At 36.4% G+C, this 26,023-nt stretch overlaps 3 protein-coding genes and 1 long non-coding RNA gene across 4 annotated transcripts in view; 3 read left to right on the top strand and 1 right to left on the bottom strand.

Moving 5' to 3' along the window:
- Positions 1 to 3,641: 3,641 nt before the first annotated feature.
- Positions 3,642 to 4,298, bottom strand: LOC124838440 (uncharacterized). The gene has a single exon (XM_047314036.2). The coding sequence runs from the start codon at positions 4,078 to 4,080 to the stop codon at positions 3,742 to 3,744; it is 339 nt and encodes a 112-aa protein (XP_047169992.1). The 5' UTR covers positions 4,081 to 4,298; the 3' UTR covers positions 3,642 to 3,741.
- Positions 4,299 to 8,268: 3,970 nt separating this feature from the next.
- On the top strand, positions 8,269 to 12,391 carry LOC148190809 (uncharacterized). The gene is made up of 5 exons (XM_088102128.1): positions 8,269 to 8,837; positions 9,036 to 9,469; positions 10,514 to 11,662; positions 12,141 to 12,206; positions 12,305 to 12,391. Exons 1-4 carry the CDS (start codon positions 8,269 to 8,271, stop codon positions 12,146 to 12,148), a joined length of 2,160 nt encoding a protein of 719 aa, XP_087958254.1. The 3' UTR covers positions 12,149 to 12,206; positions 12,305 to 12,391.
- A 5,114-nt stretch (positions 12,392 to 17,505) lies between these two features.
- Positions 17,506 to 26,023, top strand: part of LOC124838437 (disease resistance protein RPV1-like) — a 39,067-nt gene continuing 30,549 nt past the window's right edge. The window contains exons 1-2 of the mRNA XM_088102127.1: positions 17,506 to 17,687; positions 21,005 to 21,587. Coding sequence (XP_087958253.1) covers positions 17,593 to 17,687; positions 21,005 to 21,587 — 678 coding nt within the window. The 5' untranslated portion in view covers positions 17,506 to 17,592. The remainder of the gene's footprint in view (positions 17,688 to 21,004; positions 21,588 to 26,023) is intronic.
- LOC148190808 (uncharacterized) lies at positions 22,975 to 25,584 on the top strand. Its single transcript, XR_015782940.1, has 3 exons — positions 22,975 to 23,148; positions 23,247 to 23,332; positions 25,162 to 25,584. It is a non-coding gene; the product is annotated as an uncharacterized LOC148190808 (long non-coding RNA).

Here is a 26,023-nt window from a genome sequence, read left to right as displayed (position 1 = left end):
AATAGCCACAACCACATGATCAAATCTTGGAGTTGATGTTGTTAGAATTTTTTCCACAACATACTAGTTTGTAATGTAGTCTTTACATGCCCGCATAACATTAACAAGTTCTTGTACCTCGTCAAAATATTATGCCACATTTTCACTCTCATCCATGATCAAGATTTCAAGTTTCTATTGTGTCTTACTATCAAGTTTATGTTGCATTTTGTGATTTCTTTTGTCTTTATCAGTGTTTTTTGAGCTCAATTTAGTCATACCGTCTTGAAAACTAAATATGACTTACATCTTGATACGTCAATCATCAAACATCTTGCCATTGAAAATAGGAAGTAATCCCATATTATTCCTTCAAACCCTGCCATATTCAATTCTTGATCAACACATAGAAATATATTCTACCCCTTGTTCCTCCAAAACAGAACTTTCAACAATTGAAGCAAACTTCCCTCACTATATCTCTTTTCCTCGACCTCTGTTTTTAAACAACTTGTAATGTATTCACAAACTAAAAGAACATAACATTAGAGTTTTTATAAATCAATACGTAATGAACTTAACTACTTTTTTTTTTGTTTAATACAGAACTCTAACCGTACAAAGCAACTCTCTACATGGGACTAAATTGAATTGTTTGTCCATACCAAAGATTTACACAATATTATAATGAGGACATGTTTCATGATTTTCCGTACTTTAACAAAAAGAAGAAAAAAATAATCACTATATAATGTCACATGTGCTTCATTGTTTATTTGTTTGATGTCTTGTTCATTTCATCCATTTTTTTTATAAATGATAAGTTACCAAAATTTATTTCTACTAATAGTAATATAATTATATTTTGTGAAGAAGTTTCAAAATATTTTTTAATTCATATAAATAATTTAAATCAACATTTAACTTTATATTTTAAAATAAACTTGTCATACTGTATATTGTTTTATTAATTTTATATCAACATGATTTTCATACATTTAATAAACTACATATACCATTAAAAATTTTACTTAATTAACTTTATTAGATGTTTTTAATTTTTTTTTTAAACTCAACAATTTAAAAACTTTACTTCAAATATCGGGCCGCTGGAAAATGTGAATATGTTCTTTTTTATCTATTTGGTAATTAATATGGAAAAGTTTATTCAAGGAATTTATTTATTTTATTTAAAGGAATTGAAGAAAAAATTATACTCCAAGCATGATTTTATTGATAAAAAAAATACTCTCATTGTTAACATACGACACACTTTGAAAGAAACTAATAGTATGTTTTATCATACATTTTATAATTTCTATAAAACAATAAATTTACTTTTCTTATTTATGCCTATTAAATATTGTGAATATGTATGTCTAATGATAATATAATTCTAACTCGGGTGTTACTTCCTCCACCACCACAACTTGCTTCCTCCACCACCCTATTCTCCTTTTACCCTTTTTTTTTATTTTTTCATTCCTAGTTTACCCTTATTAAAATTTTAGGGTTAATATTATTTAAAATCTTACGTGGACATTCATTCTCTTTATCATTCTTTCCTCTTTCTCTTTATTATTTTTCCCAGGTTGTCTCTTACGTTACTTCTTCTTCTCTTTTATAGAATTGTGACGTGAGAGTGTGGTGGACTTTGTGTTTAGTAAGATTGAAAGTGAGGAAAGCAATTCATCTTCAGCCGTGAGTGTGGTGGTGCTTCAAGGTGCTGGTTCAGAGGCGTGAAGGTGCATAATAAAACCCTAAAATATAAATCGTATAATCTTTAAACGGATGTGAGCATCCGTCAACGGATGTCAACATCCGTTTAAGGAAAAACGGATGTCAACATCCGTCGACAGATATCGACATCCGTTTCAGATCCAAACGGATACCCGACATCCATTTTGACCTGGTTATCTTCTTCCTTTCTCCCAACACACACACAGCAAAAAAACGCAGAACACAGCACAACACAGAGATATATGCATTGCATTTAAAAAAAATTAAAAATATCATCACTAACCTTGTGAGGAAAAATGGAAGATGAGAAACAAATGTGATGGAGTTTGGGTGAGAATCTAAGAGGGTTGGAAGGTGGGTGAGAAGGGGTAGAAAGATAGAGTTTAGGGTTAAAGTAAATAATTAGGATTAAAAAATAAAAAGGTTATTTGTGTAATTATAAAATGTTAGTTTTGTAATTCAAAAAATATGTAATAGAATTGGGGAGGTGGAGGGAGAAAATGTGGTGGTGGAGAGAGTAACACCCTTCTAACTCATTAGTAACAAGGTACCTTAGTAACATTATTGTAAATTTTCAACAAAAATTGCTTTTATTCGTCTTTGTGATTTTATTAGAAGAATATTCTTGCTTTTAAAAATAAGGACCGAATGGGATATTCTTGCTTTTAAAAATTCCATCCTCAGCCAGTAAATGTCACTATTTAAGTTCACTAATAACATCCATATGCAAAAGTCAGATTGCAATAGAAGGTTTTTATTGAATCACAATCACCAATTTCGTTATCCCAAATAAGCAGAGTCCACCATAGTGATATCTTATATACTTCCTGGTATGATTTTAGCTCATCAAAGAGCTTCTTTTCAGAAATAAGTAGCTAAATACAAAATACCATCTTCCCGTTTAAAAGACTTTGAATGAATGTTCACCAAAGGAACTTCAAATTTTGAAGTCATAGATTGACACAGTTGCACAGATATTGCCTATAGAAGAACACATTGATTAAGATTCACCAGTGTGGACATTTAAACATACCGAATTGGATCTGCTAGAAACTCAAGTTAGCAGATTTAAATTTTCAACTAGAGACTGCAAACTTGTTTTTAAACTAGAGACTGCAAACTTGTTTTTTCAACTAGAGACTTTCTAGCTTTTCCTTGGCAAACTAGGTTGGAAATAGAAGAAAATGTTAGGTTTCGGATTTAGAAACCAAAGGAAATATTAAGAATCTAAGTGTAATTTTTAGTTATACATTTGTTCTTATAAAAAAAGAATGTGATTGTCAAGTTGTTGACAAGGACTTATGGCAGATTCACCTACGAAATGTACAATATAAATAGAACAATGGTATTACTATGGACAAAATCCCGAGCAGACAAGCTTTGTAAAAACCATGGTCGAGACTTTCCAAACATAACATTATATTAGAATAAGTATTTCATCATCTGCTCAATGGTGATTTAAAAAGTATTTTATCAAATTTTTTGAAGGACATTACCAGAAAAAGAAATTAGACCAGAAAGAGGTAACCTTAAATTTCCAGGATGTAATGAAGCCATACTTTAAAATCAAGGAAATGCAGTAAGGCACGTTCTCCTCGATATCAAGAATCACAACAAAACCATAACTAAGATCGAAATTTAAAACATGAGTAAAATTATTCTGCACATTGTTCTCCTCGATAATTTTCATTGTTTTTTCCCTACAGAGGTTGTTGGCATTATCGACATCTTCAACATCTATGTATAGCAGCACAAAAGTTAAACCACATTCATCCAATCCTCTTTAGCTTCACATGCCTATTCATCTATGATGTCTCCCCAAAATCACTCACACCACACTCCATCAAACTGGAGCATCATACGCATACTGGGATCATTCAGCAATAATATATAGCAGAATCAAGCACACATACCCAAGTAACTTACTAAACTAATTAAAATTTTATTCTAAAAAATAAATCGAAAATCAACTTTCAAATTTTATTCAAAAAATAAAATCAAAGTCAAAAGCTTACACCAAAATCAAAACACTTGCAGCACAGGTCTCTTCCCCAGCCTTTTGATCTCCCTATCCATGTTGCCAGTGAGCATGAACCCGAACATCTTGAAGTCACACAAGAGGGACCAAAAGGGGTGTCTCAAAGTCTCTGGGAAATTCCTCTCAACGAACAAGTGACTGTAGAAGGCACATCCATAGCCAGAGAAAGGGACAAGGAACAAGAACCACCAACTGAAGAAGACAGAACAAAAGAAGAAGAGAATGCTAAAGAGGGTTCCCACGAAGTGCCAGCGCCTTGTGGAAGCCTTGGAGTGCTGGTTCATGTAAAAGGCCCAGAAATCTTCCAGGCTCCTGAAATTCATGGCTGCAAGGGAACAAACCCAAAATCCTGAGGTACCCAGGTGTGAATTTGAAGAGATTGGGGCGTAAAGGATTTCTGGGTGTTGTTGAAATCGCGGATTTGGAATCAAAATTGGAATCTTGTTGGTGGAGCGTACTGTATAATTTGAACCACAATTGTTGACCGAGACTTGAAACTTGAAAGGTGAAGTGTTGTGTTCTGGTTGGTTCTGTTCTGTGTTTGTTTGACCTCTATTTCTTTCCTTTTGGCTTTTTATTTTCTTATTCTGTATTAAGTTGGTAATTACTGAATTAATAAATATTCTGTTTTGAAAGTTATATAGAGTGAATTAAAGATGAAACATTTTAAATGCTCCTACAATATCATCTACTAATAAAATAAAAAAATATTGGAACCAGGAAAATAGTAAATTGAAGTTTTAAAATAATATTCCAAACTAAAATATATATATATATATATATATATATATATTGATATATATTTATGTATATATATATTGATATATATATTTATGTATATATAATTACAATCAATTTGTAATTCGTAAATTAGATTTTCTAATCTAAAAACATGGGACATTTTAATTATTATTAATTTTCATTTTTACTCATTTATGTAACATTAGGAAAGAAAAAAGAAAACAATAATGAATTGTGTATTAAAACTTTTTAAATTCTTGGAAAATCAGGGTATGGTAAATTAAGTTATACAAAATGTTAACTTGACAAATGCATTAAACATTTAATGAAGACAGTCAAATGCAATTTTGAGTTGATTAGCACATTGTTAAAATATATTTGTAGATCTTGTTTTATACAAACTCTCATTTTATAATTGGCTACAATTCAATAATATGAAATTTAAGGATATTAGAGTTAAGAAAAAAAATTATATTTCATGTTTTTATATTTTCTTTTTATAAATATGTTTAGTTCTTGATGAACAAGATTAAGTTATTGTAATATTTAAGATGAAATATGAGTATTCTACTCTAATTATTTTTAACAAAAATTGAATATAATTTGAATAGTAGACATTTTTGACAAAGACACCATATTATTTGGAATGTAATCATTCTTAGTGAAGATGTGAGACCCTGGATAATTAGCAAATTTAATCCTGACATCACACCACTAACACACACACCACGTCACTGTTGCGGGTAATTAAAAACCCACTTTCAACTCTGATTTTCACCTCTGCAATGCACAGAAAACTGAACCACCATCATTCTCTGCAACATTAAAAACGCACCACTCCTTACATGCACACCTGCCACTTGTCACGTTAGAAACTTACAAATCAGAATTTAGTATGCAGGTGTCAGTCTTGGACATGTTTGTTCAAGCAAACGTTACTTTAACAAAACCAAAGTTTTCTGAGAACCCTTTCACCTGCACACTCATTCATCTTCTTCCTCAGAAAACCAAACTCTTCATTTTCTCCAAATTTCTCTCTAAGAATCCTTAACTTCTCTCTATCAGAAAACTCACGTTTCCTCTCTGATCACAATTGCAGCACCATAGGAATGTTAGTACTGCTGTGATCTCCATTTTGGACCAAACAGAAACTGAATCCAATCTGGTAAGCCTTCTTACTGTATTTCGTTCTTAGGTTTCTGGAAGAATAGAGTTTTAGTGCATGCAAGTATGTAGTCTCAGAGTTCTGCAATTTTTGATTAGATTTGTTTTGGAAGAATCAAGAATATAATAGAAGCATAGTTGGATAAAGCCATTTTCATCTAGGACAAGTTGGAACTTCAATCCGGGTAAGGGAAGCTTATATGTTTAATTCATACTGCTTGATTTTATAATCTGAGTTGCATGTATATGAAATCTGATATTTGAGCCTTATGAACGTTTACTGATATGAGATATAAATTCTGGTTCATTTGCATGTTGTTTTGGATACGCATGAAAGATGTGTGAATGTTATAGAGTTGGAATGATTAGATCGATTGAATCTGTCATGAATGAACACTGCTTAATTGTATTATATATATGTTGTTGCTGATTTTGATTTAAATGTATATTGATTTGATTCTGTATAAATGGAGTATGGTGATTGTATATTTGGAATGATCCAAATGTTGAAATCTGTATGATTTGATGTATTAAATCTGAAAGGAAAGTTGTCAAGTTCATAAAAATCGAAATCTGGAAAATTCTGTTAAGAGTTGAGAAATCTGGTCTCTGTACTGATAAAGGACGTTCGTCCCTGTACGGTCTTAAACCGTTCGGTTTTCAGTTAAGCTTACTTAGACTAGAATTCTTTCATTTGGAAAGAATTCTGCCCGAGAATGAGCGTCCCTAGTTGATGATCTGAGCGTTCGTCTAGCTCAGTAATATTTAAACATTTAAAACTTTATAAATGAGTGACGTTCGGCCTTAAGTAGAGCGTCCGTCCTTAATAACGTTCGTCCTAAATGAAGTTCGACCTTCTGTTGAACGTTCGTCTACAGAGCGTTCGTTTCTATATTGAACGTTCGTTCATAACTGGTGTTCGGTCATATACCTAAACGTTCGTCCTACCCAACGTTCGGTTTATACCAACGTTCGTTCTGATTGTGCTCGGTCATTGACTTAGCGTTCGTTCCAAAGCGGGGTTCGGTTTCTAAACTGAACGCTCGTCCCTATTATTGAATTTTGAGCGAACATAACTGGCGTTCGTCCAAATTGTTAAATTACGTTCGTACTTGGACTGCCAGTGCTGTTCTTCTGAAATCAATTATATTGCTGGTGTATCTAAACACTTATCACTGGTTTTATTCCTTGGGTTCTATCTAGATTCTTTACACTTAAAATCTTTCAATGTATTATTCATCTCTTCTAAAGATCAGTATTTTCAAATTATCAAGAGTTGAAGCATATTAAGTGAATAAATGACTCGTTTCTTTTGTTCAGAAACGTGAAATCAAAGGTTCTGTGATAAGTTCATTTTATTTGATTAAAGAATGCATGACGTTAATATTAAGAGAGTGAAATACAGAATGGAGATATTATAATTATGAAAGGATATGATGGTTGAACACGACATGATATGATTATATGATTTTGAACTTGAATGAGCGTTCCATGGAGGAGCTTCTCAGTTGTATTAAATGCTAAATTTGTAAAGTATGAACATGGACAAGTTACTGATGGCTTGGTCCATCCTGATATTCCGTGATGCTCATCTTCACGTAGAAGGGGGTAGTCATGCGTGGGAATGGCAGGAGGTCATTCGTATCCCTCACTTAGCAGGGGCGAATGATTAACCTCAAGTGGAGGTCATTCGTATCCCTCACTTAGCAGGGGCGAAGGATTAACCGCATGTGGAAGCTGATTAGGTATATCCCGGCTACCACACCACTTGGGTGCAAGGACGCCTGTAACTACATGGTTCATACAGTTCAGTACAGTCTGTTTTATATAGATTTATATGTTAAATTTTATGATTAAGTTGTTTGATGTATCTGTGAATTAAATTGTGAACTGTATGTATGTTGTATTAATTAAACAATATAAGCTTACCCTTGCAATTTTCCTGGTGCTGTTTACTGTCCATGTATAATCCGTCTTGTCAAAATGCAATGATCATCCGTTGTGGATGTGAGCAGAGGGTGATGCATCTCTTGAAGTATTACTGGAAGAAGAAAATTTGGAAGATGCAAACCTGGTTGAAGTTGAAGTAAAAGCTGAACAGTAGGGGCGCGATTCCGTAGCAGTTTTAGTCTAGTGTGTTGTGCAGTATTTTTGGCAGTTGTATATATATATAGTTCTGCAGATCTGTTTTGTATTTATCTGAAAATTTGGAATTCTGTCAAGTGTTGGACTGTATTTTGATATTCTGTATTTAAATTCTACAGAATGGATAATCAGAACTGGTTTCTGTTTATTTTTTTATGAATTCTGAACACTGCAGATTTTATTGTACGTGCTGTATGTTAAGTTTTAAAATTCTGAGCTACTGTAATATTCTTAAGACTGAACTGTTTATCTCTGTAAATGTGATCAGTCCTGGTTAATGGTAATTATCATTATTTTGGGATGTTACATTAGTGGTATCAGAGCAGTTTTGTTCTCTTAAGGACACTGTAGGGTTATGAGTGCACTGTGTTTTGCTGTGTGCTTATTATATGTTTAATGAGTTATTATTATTTAACTCTTGGACATAACTAACGCTCGTTTTCTCTGTATCCAGAGAACTAATGGCACCTAGATTGCCTCCCCCTCCTCAACCGAATGAACCTGATACTTCCAACCGCTCTAGATTGTTGGAAGACGTTATTGAGAGACTCCAACGACAAAATACCACCCTTATGGAACAGAACACCACCCTGATGCAGCAGAATCAGGCAGCCATGCAGGGTTTAGAAGCCTCACGTGTTACTGCTGAAAACACACAGAGACAATTGATGGACATCCTTGCTGCCACTAGAGGTACGCCTGGAGCATCCTCTTCAAACGCCACTCCACACGCTGCTCAACCAAACGCTGAATGGAGTTTGGAGAGTTTCCTCCAGCATCATCCAGCTAAATTCAATGGAAAGGGCCTCCCTGATGAGGCGGATCAGTGGCTAGGAGACATGGAGAGAATTTTCAATGCAAAGAGGTGTCCGGACGAGAATAGGTTGGCTTACACAGAATATTTACTGACTGGGGAAGCAAGCCACTGGTGGGCGAGCACAAGAGCTATTCTGATAGAAGCTCAACGTCCTGTCACTTGGGAAGTATTTCGTGGTAAATTTTACGAGGAGTACTTTCCTGACAGCGTACGGTTTGCGAAGGAAGTGGAGTTTTTACAACTAGTTCAAGGTGGGATGACAGTTTCAGAGTATACCAACAAGTTCAAGCACCTTGTTCGGTTCTATACGATGGCAGCCAATGAAGAATGGCAGTGTAGGAAGTTTGAGAACGGATTGAGGAGTGATTTGAAGGTGTTGATATCCAGCTTATGTATCCGGTCTTTTCCCAGTATGGTTGAGCGAGCTAAGGTATTGGAGAAAAATATGGCAGAGGTTGAACGACAGAAGAAACAACCGCAAGTTAGTAGGGGACCAATTGTGTCCAGGGGAAGTTCTGTTCAGAGGAGACTACCTTACGCTCGTCCAAATCAATCAGCCAATACAAGTGGTTCTCAAGCACTGGTTCCTGTAGGACAAGCTGGACAAGGCAGTGTAACTTGCTTTCACTGTGGAGGGCCGCATTACCGTTCATCCTGCCCTCAACTGGTAGGAGGAAAGCACTGTAACAGATGTGGACGAAATGGGCACGTGGAGAACGAGTGTAACATGAGTGGAAGAGCAGTGATGAGACCACCAAACACTGGCAGAAATCAGCCACGGGGTGGACGTGCACAAGCAGTGGGGAGAGTGTACGCTATCACTGGAGCGGAAGCAGAGAACGCAGGTAATCTTATAACTAGTGAATGCTTGCTGTTTGGAGTGCCTTGTTGTGTGCTGTTTGACTCTGGGGCAACGCACTCCTTCATCTCGAAGGCGTGTGTTGAAAAGCTGGGAATAGTAGAGAGAGATCTGCAGTTTGACTTGGTGGTATCAACACCAGCGGCTGGAGAGCTTAGAACATCTACCGTGTGCATTAGATGTCCTATTGTGGTTGAGGGGCATAGTTATAAGGTGAACTTAATCTGTTTACCTTTGAAGGACTTGGAAATAATTCTAGGAATGGATTGGTTGGCTACCAACCATATTATTATAGATTGTGGCAAGAAGGAATTAGTGTTTCCTGAAGATGATGAAGAATGTGTGGGAGTTACATTCGGTCAGTTAAGGGAGGATATAATGGAAGGTGCAAGCTGTTTTCTCATTATGACACATGAAGACAAGGAGTTAGGAGGGTTGACGGAAGCACGGACGTCCAATGAGAGCAGTACGGAACGAGCAGTGGTGAGTGAATTTCTGGACGTTTTTCCAGAAGAGATACCAGGATTGCCTCCTGTTAGAGAAGTCGAATTCACCATTGATTTGGTGACAACGGCAGCTCCTATATCTGTTCAACCTTACCGAATGGCACCTGCAGAGTTGGTTGAACTCAAGAAGCAAATTGAAGAGCTTATGGAGAAGAAATTCATTAGACCGAGCGTATCACCATGGGGAGCTCCGGTACTCTTGGTGAAAAAGAAAGATGGCAGCTCTCGGTTATGTATAGATTACAGGCAATTAAACAAGCTGACCATCAAGAACAAATACCCGTTGCCAAGAATAGATGATTTGTTGGATCAGCTGCATGGAGCAACAGTATTTTCTAAGATTGATTTGCGTTCAGGATATCACCAGATAAGGGTTAAGGAGGACGACATCCAGAAGACAGCATTCAGATCACGTTATGGGCATTATGAGTACGTGGTAATGCCATTTGGAGTAACGAACGCTCCAGCCATCTTCATGGATTACATGAACCGGATATTTAGACCCTATTTGGATAAATTTGTAGTTGTGTTCATAGATGATATTCTCATCTACTCCAAAACCAAGGCTGAACACCAACGTCCAGGTGGATTGCTTCAACAATTGGAGATTCCTGAATGGAAGTGGGACAGCATTTCCATGGACTTTGTGACTCATCTGCCACGCACAGTCAAGAATCACGATTCAATCTGGGTAATTGTGGACAGATTAACTAAGAGCGCCCACTTCTTAGCCGTGAATTTGAAGATGTCAATGACAAATTTGGCTAAGCTGTACATCAAGGAGATAGTGCGTCTTCATGGAGTGCCTTCAAGCATAGTTTCTGACCGAGACACGAGATTCACATCTCGGTTTTGGCAATCTTTACAAGGTGAATTGGGAAGCAAGCTACAGATGAGTTCTGCGTATCATCCGCAAACAGATGGCCAATCTGAAAGGACCATCCAGACGTTAGAAGATTTGCTTAGGACGTGTGTCCTGGACCATTTAGGCGCATGGGATGAGGTCTTGCCACTGGTGGAATTCACATACAATAACAGTTTCCAGTCTAGCATTGGTATGGCGCCTTTTGAAGCTCTCTATGGAAGGAAGTGCAGAACGCCACTTTGCTGGTTTCAGGAAGGAGAGAATGTGCTAACTGGACCAGAACTTATCCAGCAAACTACTGATAAAGTGAAATTGATTCAGGACAGATTGAAGACATCCTTGAGCAGACAGAAATCTTATGCAGATAGGAGGAGAAGACCCTTGGAGTTTGCAGCAGGAGACCATGTATTTTTAAGGTTGAATCCAATCACTGGAGTGGGAAGAGTTGTTCGTCCAAAGAAGCTGTCTCCCAAGTTCATAGGACCGTATCAAATTCTGAAGAAGATTGGACCAGTAGCTTATGAGCTTGCTTTGCCTCCTCAACTATCAAACCTTCATCCTGTTTTCCATGTGTCTCAACTCAGAAAGTATATAGCCAATCCCTCTCATGTTTTAGAACTGGAAGACATTCAACTACAACCTGATCGAACGCTGGAGTTGCAACCAATCCGCATTGATGATGTTCGCACTAAATTACACAAGAGGAAGGATGTTCGATTGGTGAAGGTAGTGTGGGATGCCAAGAATGGAGATTCAACGTGGGAGGTGGAGAGTGCAATGAGGGACTTATATCCACACTTATTCATAGGTAAATTCTGAATTTTCGAGGACGAAAATTTTTGTAGTTAGGGAGAATGTGAGACCCTGGATAATTAGCAAATTTAATCCTGACATCACACCACTAACACACACACCACGTCACTGTTGCGGGTAATTAAAAACCCACTTTCAACTCTGATTTTCACCTCTGCAATGCACAGAAAACTGAACCACCATCATTCTCTGCAACATTAAAAACGCACCACTCCTTACATGCACACCTGCCACTTGTCACGTTAGAAACTTACAAATCAGAATTTAGTATGCAGGTGTCAGTCTTGGACATGTTTGTTCAAGCAAACGTTACTTTAACAAAACCAAAGTTTTCTGAGAACCCTTTCACCTGCACACTCATTCATCTTCTTCCTCAGAAAACCAAACTCTTCATTTTCTCCAAATTTCTCTCTAAGAATCCTTAACTTCTCTCTATCAGAAAACTCACGTTTCCTCTCTGATCACAATTGCAGCACCATAGGAATGTTAGTACTGCTGTGATCTCCATTTTGGACCAAACAGAAACTGAATCCAATCTGGTAAGCCTTCTTACTGTATTTCGTTCTTAGGTTTCTGGAAGAATAGAGTTTTAGTGCATGCAAGTATGTAGTCTCAGAGTTCTGCAATTTTTGATTAGATTTGTTTTGGAAGAATCAAGAATATAATAGAAGCATAGTTGGATAAAGCCATTTTCATCTAGGACAAGTTGGAACTTCAATCCGGGTAAGGGAAGCTTATATGTTTAATTCATACTGCTTGATTTTATAATCTGAGTTGCATGTATATGAAATCTGATATTTGAGCCTTATGAACGTTTACTGATATGAGATATAAATTCTGGTTCATTTGCATGTTGTTTTGGATACGCATGAAAGATGTGTGAATGTTATAGAGTTGGAATGATTAGATCGATTGAATCTGTCATGAATGAACACTGCTTAATTGTATTATATATATGTTGTTGCTGATTTTGATTTAAATGTATATTGATTTGATTCTGTATAAATGGAGTATGGTGATTGTATATTTGGAATGATCCAAATGTTGAAATCTGTATGATTTGATGTATTAAATCTGAAAGGAAAGTTGTCAAGTTCATAAAAATCGAAATCTGGAAAATTCTGTTAAGAGTTGAGAAATCTGGTCTCTGTACTGATAAAGGACGTTCGTCCCTGTACGGTCTTAAACCGTTCGGTTTTCAGTTAAGCTTACTTAGACTAGAATTCTTTCATTTGGAAAGAATTCTGCCCGAGAATGAGCGTCCCTAGTTGATGATCTGAGCGTTCGTCTAGCTCAGTAATATTTAAACATTTAAAACTTTATAAATGAGTGACGTTCGGCCTTAAGTAGAGCGTCCGTCCTTAATAACGTTCGTCCTAAATGAAGTTCGACCTTCTGTTGAACGTTCGTCTACAGAGCGTTCGTTTCTATATTGAACGTTCGTTCATAACTGGTGTTCGGTCATATACCTAAACGTTCGTCCTACCCAACGTTCGGTTTATACCAACGTTCGTTCTGATTGTGCTCGGTCATTGACTTAGCGTTCGTTCCAAAGCGGGGTTCGGTTTCTAAACTGAACGCTCGTCCCTATTATTGAATTTTGAGCGAACATAACTGGCGTTCGTCCAAATTGTTAAATTACGTTCGTACTTGGACTGCCAGTGCTGTTCTTCTGAAATCAATTATATTGCTGGTGTATCTAAACACTTATCACTGGTTTTATTCCTTGGGTTCTATCTAGATTCTTTACACTTAAAATCTTTCAATGTATTATTCATCTCTTCTAAAGATCAGTATTTTCAAATTATCAAGAGTTGAAGCATATTAAGTGAATAAATGACTCGTTTCTTTTGTTCAGAAACGTGAAATCAAAGGTTCTGTGATAAGTTCATTTTATTTGATTAAAGAATGCATGACGTTAATATTAAGAGAGTGAAATACAGAATGGAGATATTATAATTATGAAAGGATATGATGGTTGAACACGACATGATATGATTATATGATTTTGAACTTGAATGAGCGTTCCATGGAGGAGCTTCTCAGTTGTATTAAATGCTAAATTTGTAAAGTATGAACATGGACAAGTTACTGATGGCTTGGTCCATCCTGATATTCCGTGATGCTCATCTTCACGTAGAAGGGGGTAGTCATGCGTGGGAATGGCAGGAGGTCATTCGTATCCCTCACTTAGCAGGGGCGAATGATTAACCTCAAGTGGAGGTCATTCGTATCCCTCACTTAGCAGGGGCGAAGGATTAACCGCATGTGGAAGCTGATTAGGTATATCCCGGCTACCACACCACTTGGGTGCAAGGACGCCTGTAACTACATGGTTCATACAGTTCAGTACAGTCTGTTTTATATAGATTTATATGTTAAATTTTATGATTAAGTTGTTTGATGTATCTGTGAATTAAATTGTGAACTGTATGTATGTTGTATTAATTAAACAATATAAGCTTACCCTTGCAATTTTCCTGGTGCTGTTTACTGTCCATGTATAATCCGTCTTGTCAAAATGCAATGATCATCCGTTGTGGATGTGAGCAGAGGGTGATGCATCTCTTGAAGTATTACTGGAAGAAGAAAATTTGGAAGATGCAAACCTGGTTGAAGTTGAAGTAAAAGCTGAACAGTAGGGGCGCGATTCCGTAGCAGTTTTAGTCTAGTGTGTTGTGCAGTATTTTTGGCAGTTGTATATATATATAGTTCTGCAGATCTGTTTTGTATTTATCTGAAAATTTGGAATTCTGTCAAGTGCTGGACTGTATTTTGATATTCTGTATTTAAATTCTACAGAATGGATAATCAGAACTGGTTTCTGTTTATTTTTTTATGAATTCTGAACACTGCAGATTTTACTGTACGTGCTGTATGTTAAGTTTTAAAATTCTGAGCTACTGTAATATTCTTAAGACTGAACTGTTTATCTCTGTAAATGTGATCAGTCCTGGTTAATGGTAATTATCATTATTTTGGGATGTTACAGAAGACAACTTTAATATTCTTTAAACGAGTAGTCACTCAGCTAAAATTCAAGTATAATTTGAACAACCAATTATAGCTAGTTTGGAATGTAACTACTCTCTTGATTATAAATACACAAATTGTTCTTGGTTAGACCGTCTAAATCTCTCCTTGAGATTAAAACCTCACAAAAAATAAGGAACACTCTCGAAAAAAACATAATTTAAGTTAATCTACTTCATAAAGTGAAGAATTATAAAGGTTTTTACTTATCCACAAAGAACACATATCACTATATAATCACTAAAAGATTTAAAGAATTGTTTATTATAGTTGTGTTTTTAATCTTAAATAATTCAAGCAAGATTTGCACATATGACAATTAATCATAATTAATAAAAAAAACCTCAAGTTCTTTGTTTTCTTAAACATGTAACGTTTCAAGCAATCGACGGAACATTCCTTGAGTTAAGCAGTGGTCTTGTAAGGTAAGAGAAGCTAGATTTGTCTTAAATTATGTTTGTTTATATTAAAATAGAATATATAAGAATAATATGACGTATTGGATGAAATTATGATGGTAGTATAGAATTTGATAGGTATAAATAATAATAGTTGGTATTATGAAGTGTTTGTGATTGTAATAATTTGAAATTGATGTTCTATGCTGTTATGAATATGTGTGATGAAGTTGTGCTATTGTTTGAAAATGAATTCAAAATGATTGTGATGAGAAATGGTGAAATTTTTTGGTTTTATGCCTAAAATTGGGGTTTGTATGTTTGAGTTTGAGAATTTGGGGCTGATGTGAGGAAACTATTGTCTAGGTGCTGTCATGAAGTAAATTGGAACTTGTTAGGAAGGCTAGATGGTTGAAAACTGTTATGTAGCAAAGAGAGACTTTATATTTGAAGTTTTCAAGTGTTTTTGTATAAAAAGGGGATTTTGAGTAGTGAAATTTTAAGGTAATGAGTATAAACTGTTTTGGAAGGTTAGAAGTCTGTCATTATACCTATTAGGACTTGTTTATCTACTAAAATTAGTAAAATCTATCATGGAAGGGATATTGGTTTCATAAGTTGAGTTTCTAGTCTATTTTATAGGTTTTAGGTGTTGGGAATTGAAAGTAGGATAATTGGGATGAAACTAGGGTATTTAGGTATGCTATCTAGTGTACTAAGACTTGTCCATGCTGTTAGAGTGCTAAGTTTGAGTGTTGCAAAAGATATAATTGATTTTAGGCACTTTTGAGTTATTGAGTTGGTTTGGTACATTTAATTCTAATCCAAATTATCAGTGTAATACTCTACTTTCATTTATAAACATGTTTTCGTATCAATATTAGTGTTACATATTCTAAATTGATCATTTGGATATGTCTAAGATGCACTAAAACCAGAAAAATCAGGTTGCTGTAAAAAACTGATAAGAATAATTGATTATCTCATTTGATAATCGATTATTCCAGTCAGAGGGTCATATTTTCTTCAATGCTCTCGACAATAATCGATTATCACATATGATAATTTATTATTGTCGACCAAAATTCATCCAGAGCAGTTTTGAGTGGTTTTTGGAGTTTTGGGTATCATTTTTGGACGTTCTTTAGGTCATTTTGGATCTTTTGGACCCTTCCGGAGCTGTTAGTGAATATTTCAAAGCTGTCTTCCCTACCTAAATGTGAGTATCAAGATGCCATGAAGAAATTATGTTATTATGTGATTTATGATAACTTGTAAGAATGTTTATATTTCTTTAATGTATGATAAGTAGTCTCATGTATTGGTATACAATGTGAATGTGGAGTGATATAAATGGTTTCAAAGGTATGGAAGAGAGTTCTAAGGAGGAACTTCTTAGTGGAAGTTTCAAGTGTTTTTAGTATGAATATAGGGAGCTCAGTATTAGGGTTATCATGAAACTCTAATGGTCATATATTCTCAAATAGAGAGGTTTCATGCATGTGGTTAGAGTAACAGGAGGTCCGAGCCTAAGGGGCCTTTCTCCATTTGGCAAAAGGGCGTTTGAGGACTAACCTTGTGATGTGTGGTAGGTGAAACCCAAATATATATATATATGTGTGTGTGTGTGATTCATGATGTATGCTATGTTATAAATATTATATGACTTTTCTTGTATCTAGCTTACCCTTGTTTTTGTGTTGTTTATTGTGTGTTGTTTTTTCTTTTGTGATGATCACCTCAATTGTGTGAGCTTAGAGAAATAGTCTTTACAATTGCTCTAGCTAGAGGTCATGGTGAAGTAGAGATGTAGTTAGATAGATCTATAGAAGTAAATCTTTTTTTTATGAAAGGTTTGTTTTACCTAGTTGTTCTTTTAGCATCTATGTAAAGTTTCATTCTTTTAATTTTATACTATTAAAATGGAATGCTACAATAATCAATAATAATAAAATTAAAAAATAAATAATAACTTTAAATTTAATGTTTGAAATAACAACAATAATAATAAAACTGTAATTCATTATTTAATTAAAATTAATTTATAATATAATTTCTTAATTTCTTAATTTTATTATATTACAAAAATATTTTAAACTTTTTTTTGTTTTTATTTATTTTTAATTCAAAAAATATTTTTTTTTTCATTTTTCTTTATTCTCTTAGTATAAGGTAAATTTCTCATTTATTCAATCCTTGGGCAAATCCCCTTTATTCTTGCACTACTTGTTGATCACGTTTGAGATACGTTTGAAATTGCACTGTCAGATCAGATGTATCAGTGATCAATGCGTGACTCGGCATTTAGAAAGTAAAGTTTATATTTTCAAATCGTCTTGTTAGGTGTGACTTAATTTGTCTTTCTCTGTTATAAAAGTCTATCACATACATAGTTTTTATTTTTATCTTCGTTTTTCTTTTCTGATTTTTGTTTACTTTTTGGGTACTCTGAACTTTCAGGTCCATCTTCCTGTTTTTCGACCTTTGAACTGTTATGGCTTCCTCAAGTGGAAGAGAAACATCGTCAGGATCGTCCACGATTCAAAATTCTGGTTCAGAGGAGGATCAGAGGAAGAGGAAGAGAATGACATCTGTATAGTATAAAATATTAACCGAGTGGTTACAAACAACCAACCGGATATTCAGGTAATCTGTTTATATCTTATTCTGTTTATATTTTATTGGGCTTATATTAGCTCAGGATCCATGAGGTAAATTATAAATACAAAGCCAGGGCCAAAAGCCAGGTACCTTCCACTTACGCATTATTTACTCTACATGACTCTAAAATACTCAAGAGTGATAACCACTCACTAAATATTCAACCAAGAGCCGAGGCTCTTCAAATCTCACGCCTAACTTGAGCGTCGGAGTATCTTTTGCAGGTACATCCACCCCCGTCCAAAAGGAGACCGATCGGCTTGCGCCAACACCGATCGGCCAACAGCTGGAGTTTGGAAGCGAGCGAGCGGCCCAGACGCGTCAACAGGTTAGTCTCTCGGTCCCCAAAAGTATCCACCGAAACATTTTGGCGCCCACCGTGGGGCCGAGCGTCAAACCCAATGATGACCACGAGGAGCATGGAGGAACAACAAAGCACCAGAAAGATTATTAGAAACCACAAGAAACCAAGACGAGCGTTCGGTCTCGACATCACTATTTCGGATCAACACGAGAAACTTTCGACAAAATAAAAACTACACGTGAGACGTCGTCAACAAGATAAGTATTTTTTGAAATATGAATATTTCATAAAATATCTAATTGATAATAGATATTATAACAACTATTTTTATGTTAAATATATAGTATAATCCATAATATATTATATGATATATGATATATAATATAGTACATAACTATAAATATAGTTATCTAATTATTATAACCAAAATATTTTCTAGCATGATTAAAATAGTCAAAGAAATTGTTGTGTGAGAGATAAGTATCAATAGCAATATTATAAAATCTCAAGACGGTTTTGATACCTTGTTTATTATCTATGTGATTTATTCGGTGCAATTCATAATATCTGGTAACCGAATCATTTATTATACGGTCATATACCATAATATATATCATCATGAGAATTTCAGCAATGAACATCTTGAAGAAATATATATCAAAATCCACGCCATCAATTATGCAAGTCCATACTAAGATCTAGTCATAAACGGACTTCATGGAATTCAATTAACGAAGGGGAAGTCTCCTATTACAAACACTGATTGCCAATTTCGTCAGCAAAGTTCATAATTAACGATCAAGTCAGGGACCGAGCGGTAAATCCCTCTCGGGAGAGAGGTAAATCCCTCTCAAAGACGAACGGTAAATCCCGTTCACTAGGAAACACTCCTAGATCAAAGCAGAGGTAAAACCCTCTCAAAGCCGAACGGTAAAGCCCGTTCCCTAGGAAGCACTCCTAGGTCGAAGACCGAGCGGTAAATCCCCCTCGGGAGAGAGGTAAAGCCCTCTCAAAGACGAACGGTAAATCCCGTTCACTAGAAAACAATCCTAGCTCAAAACAGAGGTAAAACCCTCTCAAAGCCGAACGGTAAAGCCCGTTCCCTAGGAAGCACTCCTAGGTCGAAGACCGAGCGGTAAATCCCCCTCGGGAGAGAGGTAAAGCCCTCTCAAAGACGAACGGTAAATCCCGTTCACTAGGAAACAATCCTAGCTCAAAACAGAGGTAAAACCCTCTCAAAGCCGAACGGTAAAGCCCGTTCCCTAGGAAGCACTCCTAGGTCGAAGACCGAGCGATAAATCCCCCTCGGGAGAGAGGTAAAGCCCTCTCGGTTCATGTTGAAGAACGAGCGGTAAATTCCTCTCGCTTAATGTCTAAGGACGAGCGGTAAAGCCCGCTCGGTTAAAGTCGAAGGCCGAGAGGTAAATCCCTCTCGGTTCATGTTGAAGGACGAGCGGTAAATCCCGCTTGGTTAAAGTCGAAGGCCGAGAGGTAAATCCCTCTCGGTTCATGTTGAAGGACGAGCGGTAAATCCCGCTCGGTTAATATCGAAGGCCGAGAGGTAAATCCCTCTCGGTTCATGTTGAAGAACGAGCGGTAAATTCCTCTCGCTTAATGTCTAAGGACGAGCGGTAAATCCCGCTCGGTTAAAGTCGAAGGCCGAGAGGTAAATCCCTCTCGGTTCATGTTGAAGGACGAGCGGTAAATCCCGCTCGGTTAAAGTCGAAGGCCGAGAGGTAAATCCCTCTCGGTTCATGTTGAAGGACGAGCGGTAAATCCCGCTCGGTTAATGTCGAAGGCCGAGCGGTAAATCCCTCTCGGTTCATGTTGAAAGACGAGCGGTAAATCCCGCTCGGTTAATGTTGAAGGTCGAGAGGTAAAACCCTCTCGATTAATGTTGAAGACCGAGAGGTAAATTCCTCTCGGTTCATGTTGAAGGACGAGCGGTAAATCCCGCTCGGTTAATGTCGAAGGCCGAGAGGTAAATCCCTCTCGGTTCATGTTGAAGGACGAGCGGTAAATCCCGCTCGGTTAATGTTGAAGGTCGAGAGGTAAAACCCTCTCGATTAATGTTGAAGACCGAGAGGTAAATTCCTCTCGGTTCATGTTGAAGGACGAGCGGTAAATCCCGCTCGGTTAAAGTCGAAGGCCGAGAGGTAAATTCCTCTCGGTTCATGTTGAAGGATGAGCGGTAAATCCCGCTCGGTTAAAGTCGAAGGCCGAGAGGTAAATCCCTCTCGGTTCATGTTGAAGGACGAGCGGTAAATCCCGCTCGGTTAATGTCGAGGGTCGAGAGGTAAAGCCCTCTCGGTTAACGTAGAAGACCGAGAGGTAAATTCCTCTCGGTTCCTATTGAAGGACGAGCGGTAAATCCCGCTCGGTTAATGTTGAAAGTCGAGCGGTAAAACGCTTTCAATTCCGCCAACACAGCCTCCCTCAAACTCATCAGTCCTATAGTTAACCACGGCTAAAGCCAACCGCTTAACTCGGACTTGGGGGGCATAATGTATAGTATAAAATATTAACCGAGTGGTTACAAACAACCAACCGGATATTCAGGTAATCTGTTTATATCTTATTCTGTTTATATTTTATTGGGCTTATATTAGCTCAGGATCCATGAGGTAAATTATAAATACAAAGCCAGGGCCAAAAGCCAGGTACCTTCCACTTACGCATTATTTACTCTACATGACTCTAAAATACTCAAGAGTGATAACCACTCACTAAATATTCAACCAAGAGCCGAGGCTCTTCAAATCTCACGCCTAACTTGAGCGTCGGAGTATCTTTTGCAGGTACATCCACCCCCGTCCAAAAGGAGACCGATCGGCTTGCGCCAACACCGATCGGCCAACAGCTGGAGTTTGGAAGCGAGCGAGCGGCCCAGACGCGTCAACAGGTTAGTCTCTCGGTCCCCAAAAGTATCCACCGAAACAACATCGAACCGGGAATCAGCGAGGAAGTATCGAATGAGGAAACAGAGGCACTTGGAAGGTCTGGTTGCAACGGTGGCCCAGCTCAAGAATGAGAATCAGCGTATTATCCAATCAATCAATATCGCTAACCAACGTATGAAGAATTCTGAAATTGATAACTCAGTTCTGAGAGCAGAAATGACTAAGTTGAGCTCTAGGCTTTGGAGCTTAAGATTCTATGATGTGTTTTTGAGTTTCAGAGGGGAAGATACGCCTGTTTCTTTCGTTTCACATCTCTATGCCTCTCTTCAAAATGCTGGAATCATTGTTTTCAAGGATGATGAGTCACTTCCAAGGGGAGATCACATCTCATACTCTCTGTTGCAAGCAATTGAACAGTCTCGAGTTTTTGTTGTTGTCTTCTCTAGGAACTATGCAGAGTCACAATGGTGTCTGAATGAGTTAGTGAGCATAATGCAGCGTCACAGAACCACAGGGCATGTGGTACTTCCAGTGTTCTATGGTGTTGATCCTTCTGAGGTTCGACATCAAACAGGCGAGTTTGGTAAAGCTTTTCAAAGCCTTTCGAACAGAACTTTTACAGAGGTATTGGACTTCCAACCTTTATCTTTTTGAGAAAAAAAATCAATCAGAAAAGGAAAAGTCAATAGTTTCAAGCGAAGATTGCATAAAAAATAAGAAAATTATGGGTAAAACAAATTTATTTGTGTACATACTATATATAAATACTACAAGAAAATGGGGAGAGAAATAATTCTTACAGAAAATAATATTTATATTTTATGAGCGTAATTAGATTGTGTAGTGAATTAAATGTTTTATAAATACTTATTTTGTCATTTTTTCTTTGAAAAAAAGGTTTGTAATAGTATGCAAATACGAGCTAATCGACTTAATTCTGATATTGATTTATGTGATTATTCTATATTTATTTATTTTTAAATTTATAATAAGGTATTATTATGAATTTTGATATTTTAATTAGGTTGATATTTTAAAATTTATTAATTATCTACCACATGAAAAATGTCATATAAAAAATAAAATATAAAATCATAAGGACTACACCAAACTCATGTAAAGAAAATTTGATTGTAGTTGCATAATTTTTCAACTAGTCTTAGAGCATTGGATGTTATTACTATTTGTTACATCATAAACTAATGAATAGGAATAGAATTTAAGTGGGGTGGAGAAGATAAAAAGGTAAAAGTTGAGAAGTTTGGTGGTGCAATCTTTAATTTTTGGAACATCTCAATAAAGGATTGTATGTATCACATGTAGTTATACCAACCTCTCCTAGGATATTTATCTATTTGATTTTATCATGCAATGTTGCTCTCAACATGGCAAAGGAAGTATACCCATCAAGTGTTGTGTTAGTTCTTTCCAATATGTACGAGAAAACTTTAGTTTCAAACAAAGTTTATTTGATAAGACAATTATTTAATTTGAGGATGAAAAAAGAAACACCAATCATACATCATCCTGATGAACTTGTTACAAAACAAGAGAGTTTCATTAAACTGAATTTCATGAAAAATTATAGACCCTAATTCTTTTTTATCTTCTGTGCCAAAAAGTTGGAATGTGTTGAATATAGTAAAACTACATAAAAGAATAATCTCTTTTATATTAAACATAGAGAATGTGAGACCCTGGATAATTAGCAAATTTAATCCTGACATCACACCACTAACACACACACCACGTCACTGTTGCGGGTAATTAAAAACCCACTTTCAACTCTGATTTTCACCTCTGCAATGCACAGAAAACTGAACCACCATCATTCTCTGCAACATTAAAAACGCACCACTCCTTACATGCACACCTGCCACTTGTCACGTTAGAAACTTACAAATCAGAATTTAGTATGCAGGTGTCAGTCTTGGACATGTTTGTTCAAGCAAACGTTACTTTAACAAAACCAAAGTTTTCTGAGAACCCTTTCACCTGCACACTCATTCATCTTCTTCCTCAGAAAACCAAACTCTTCATTTTCTCCAAATTTCTCTCTAAGAATCCTTAACTTCTCTCTATCAGAAAACTCACGTTTCCTCTCTGATCACAATTGCAGCACCATAGGAATGTTAGTACTGCTGTGATCTCCATTTTGGACCAAACAGAAACTGAATCCAATCTGGTAAGCCTTCTTACTGTATTTCGTTCTTAGGTTTCTGGAAGAATAGAGTTTTAGTGCATGCAAGTATGTAGTCTCAGAGTTCTGCAATTTTTGATTAGATTTGTTTTGGAAGAATCAAGAATATAATAGAAGCATAGTTGGATAAAGCCATTTTCATCTAGGACAAGTTGGAACTTCAATCCGGGTAAGGGAAGCTTATATGTTTAATTCATACTGCTTGATTTTATAATCTGAGTTGCATGTATATGAAATCTGATATTTGAGCCTTATGAACGTTTACTGATATGAGATATAAATTCTGGTTCATTTGCATGTTGTTTTGGATACGCATGAAAGATGTGTGAATGTTATAGAGTTGGAATGATTAGATCGATTGAATCTGTCATGAATGAACACTGCTTAATTGTATTATATATGTTGTTGCTGATTTTTGATTTAAATGTATATTGATTTGATTCTGTATAAATGGAGTATGGTGATTGTATATTTGGAATGATCCAAATGTTGAAATCTGTATGATTTGATGTATTAAATCTGAAAGGAAAGTTGTCAAGTTCATAAAAATCGAAATCTGGAAAATTCTGTTAAGAGTTGAGAAATCTGGTCTCTGTACTGATAAAGGACGTTCGTCCCTGTACGGTCTTAAACCGTTCGGTTTTCAGTTAAGCTTACTTAGACTAGAATTCTTTCATTTGGAAAGAATTCTGCCCGAGAATGAGCGTCCCTAGTTGATGATCTGAGCGTTCGTCTAGCTCAGTAATATTTAAATATTTAAAACTTTATAAATGAGTGATGTTCGGCCTTAAGTAGAGCGTCCGTCCTTAATAACGTTCGTCCTAAATGAAGTTCGACCTTCTGTTGAACGTTCGTCTACAGAGCGTTCGTTTCTATATTGAACGTTCGTTCATAACTGGTGTTCGGTCATATACCTAAACGTTCGTCCTACCCAACGTTCGGTTTATACCAACGTTCGTTCTGATTGTGCTCGGTCATTGACTTAGCGTTCGTTCCAAAGCGGGGTTCGGTTTCTAAACTGAACGCTCGTCCCTATTATTGAATTTTGAGCGAACATAACTGGCGTTCGTCCAAATTGTTAAATTACGTTCGTACTTGGACTGCCAGTGCTGTTCTTCTGAAATCAATTATATTGCTGGTGTATCTAAACACTTATCACTGGTTCTATTCCTTGGGTTCTATCTAGATTCTTTACACTTAAAATCTTTCAATGTATTATTCATCTCTTCTAAAGATCAGTATTTTCAAATTATCAAGAGTTGAAGCATATTAAGTGAATAAATGACTCGTTTCTTTTGTTCAGAAACGTGAAATCAAAGGTTCTGTGATAAGTTCATTTTATTTGATTAAAGAATGCATGACGTTAATATTAAGAGAGTGAAATACAGAATGGAGATATTATAATTATGAAAGGATATGATGGTTGAACACGACATGATATGATTATATGATTTTGAACTTGAATGAGCGTTCCATGGAGGAGCTTCTCAGTTGTATTAAATGCTAAATTTGTAAAGTATGAACATGGACAAGTTACTGATGGCTTGGTCCATCCTGATATTCCGTGATGCTCATCTTCACGTAGAAGGGGGTAGTCATGCGTGGGAATGGCAGGAGGTCATTCGTATCCCTCACTTAGCAGGGGCGAATGATTAACCTCAAGTGGAGGTCATTCGTATCCCTCACTTAGCAGGGGCGAAGGATTAACCGCATGTGGAAGCTGATTAGGTATATCCCGGCTACCACACCACTTGGGTGCAAGGACGCCTGTAACTACATGGTTCATACAGTTCAGTACAGTCTGTTTTATATAGATTTATATGTTAAATTTTATGATTAAGTTGTTTGATGTATCTGTGAATTAAATTGTGAACTGTATGTATGTTGTATTAATTAAACAATATAAGCTTACCCTTGCAATTTTCCTGGTGCTGTTTACTGTCCATGTATAATCCGTCTTGTCAAAATGCAATGATCATCCGTTGTGGATGTGAGCAGAGGGTGATGCATCTCTTGAAGTATTACTGGAAGAAGAAAATTTGGAAGATGCAAACCTGGTTGAAGTTGAAGTAAAAGCTGAACAGTAGAGGCGCGATTCCGTAGCAGTTTTAGTCTAGTGTGTTGTGCAGTATTTTTGGCAGTTGTATATATATATAGTTCTGCAGATCTGTTTTGTATTTATCTGAAAATTTGGAATTCTGTCAAGTGCTGGACTGTATTTTGATATTCTGTATTTAAATTCTACAGAATGGATAATCAGAACTGGTTTCTGTTTATTTTTTTATGAATTCTGAACACTGCAGATTTTACTGTACGTGCTGTATGTTAAGTTTTAAAATTCTGAGCTACTGTAATATTCTTAAGACTGCACTGTTTATCTCTGTAAATGTGATCAGTTCTGGTTAATGGTAATTATCATTATTTTGGGATGTTACATTAGTGGTATCAGAGCAGTTTTGTTCTCTTAAGGACACTGTAGGGTTATGAGTGCACTGTGTTTTGCTGTGTGCTTATTATATGTTTAATGAGTTATTATTAATTAACTCTTGGACATAACTAACGCTCGTTTTCTCTGTATCCAGAGAACTAATGGCACCTAGATTGCCTCCCCCTCCTCAACCGAATGAACCTGATACTTCCAACCGCTCTAGATTGTTGGAGGACGTTATTGAGAGACTCCAACGACAAAATACCACCCTTATGGAACAGAACACCACCCTGATGCAGCAGAATCAGGCAGCCATGCAGGGTTTAGAAGCCTCACGTGTTACTGCTGAAAACACACAGAGACAATTGATGGACATCCTTGCTGCCACTAGAGGTACGCCTGGAGCATCCTCTTCAAACGCCACTCCACACG

This window comes from Vigna umbellata, chromosome 11 (genome assembly GCF_029865625.1).
Source record: "Vigna umbellata cultivar VRB3 chromosome 11, Vumbellata_1.0, whole genome shotgun sequence".
Taxonomy (NCBI): Eukaryota; Viridiplantae; Streptophyta; class Magnoliopsida; order Fabales; family Fabaceae; genus Vigna; species Vigna umbellata.
The sequence above is the reverse complement of the archived record's forward strand: the minus strand, read 5'-3'. Positions and strand labels throughout refer to the sequence as shown.

What these genes read in the sequence shown, in the direction of transcription:
- LOC148190809 (XM_088102128.1), top strand. Translation starts at nt 8,269, where the DNA reads ATGGCACCTAGATTGCCTCCCCCTCCTCAACCGAATGAACCTGATACT. An exon ending in TACTTTCCTGACAGCGTACG is followed by an intron (nt 8,838 to 9,035) that starts GTTTGCGAAGGA and finishes GTCTTTTCCCAG; the next exon opens with TATGGTTGAGCGAGCTAAGG. An exon ending in AGCGGAAGCAGAGAACGCAG is followed by an intron (nt 9,470 to 10,513) that starts GTAATCTTATAA and finishes ATAAATTTGTAG; the next exon opens with TTGTGTTCATAGATGATATT.
- LOC124838440 (XM_047314036.2), bottom strand. Translation starts at nt 4,080, where the DNA reads ATGAATTTCAGGAGCCTGGAAGATTTCTGGGCCTTTTACATGAACCAG.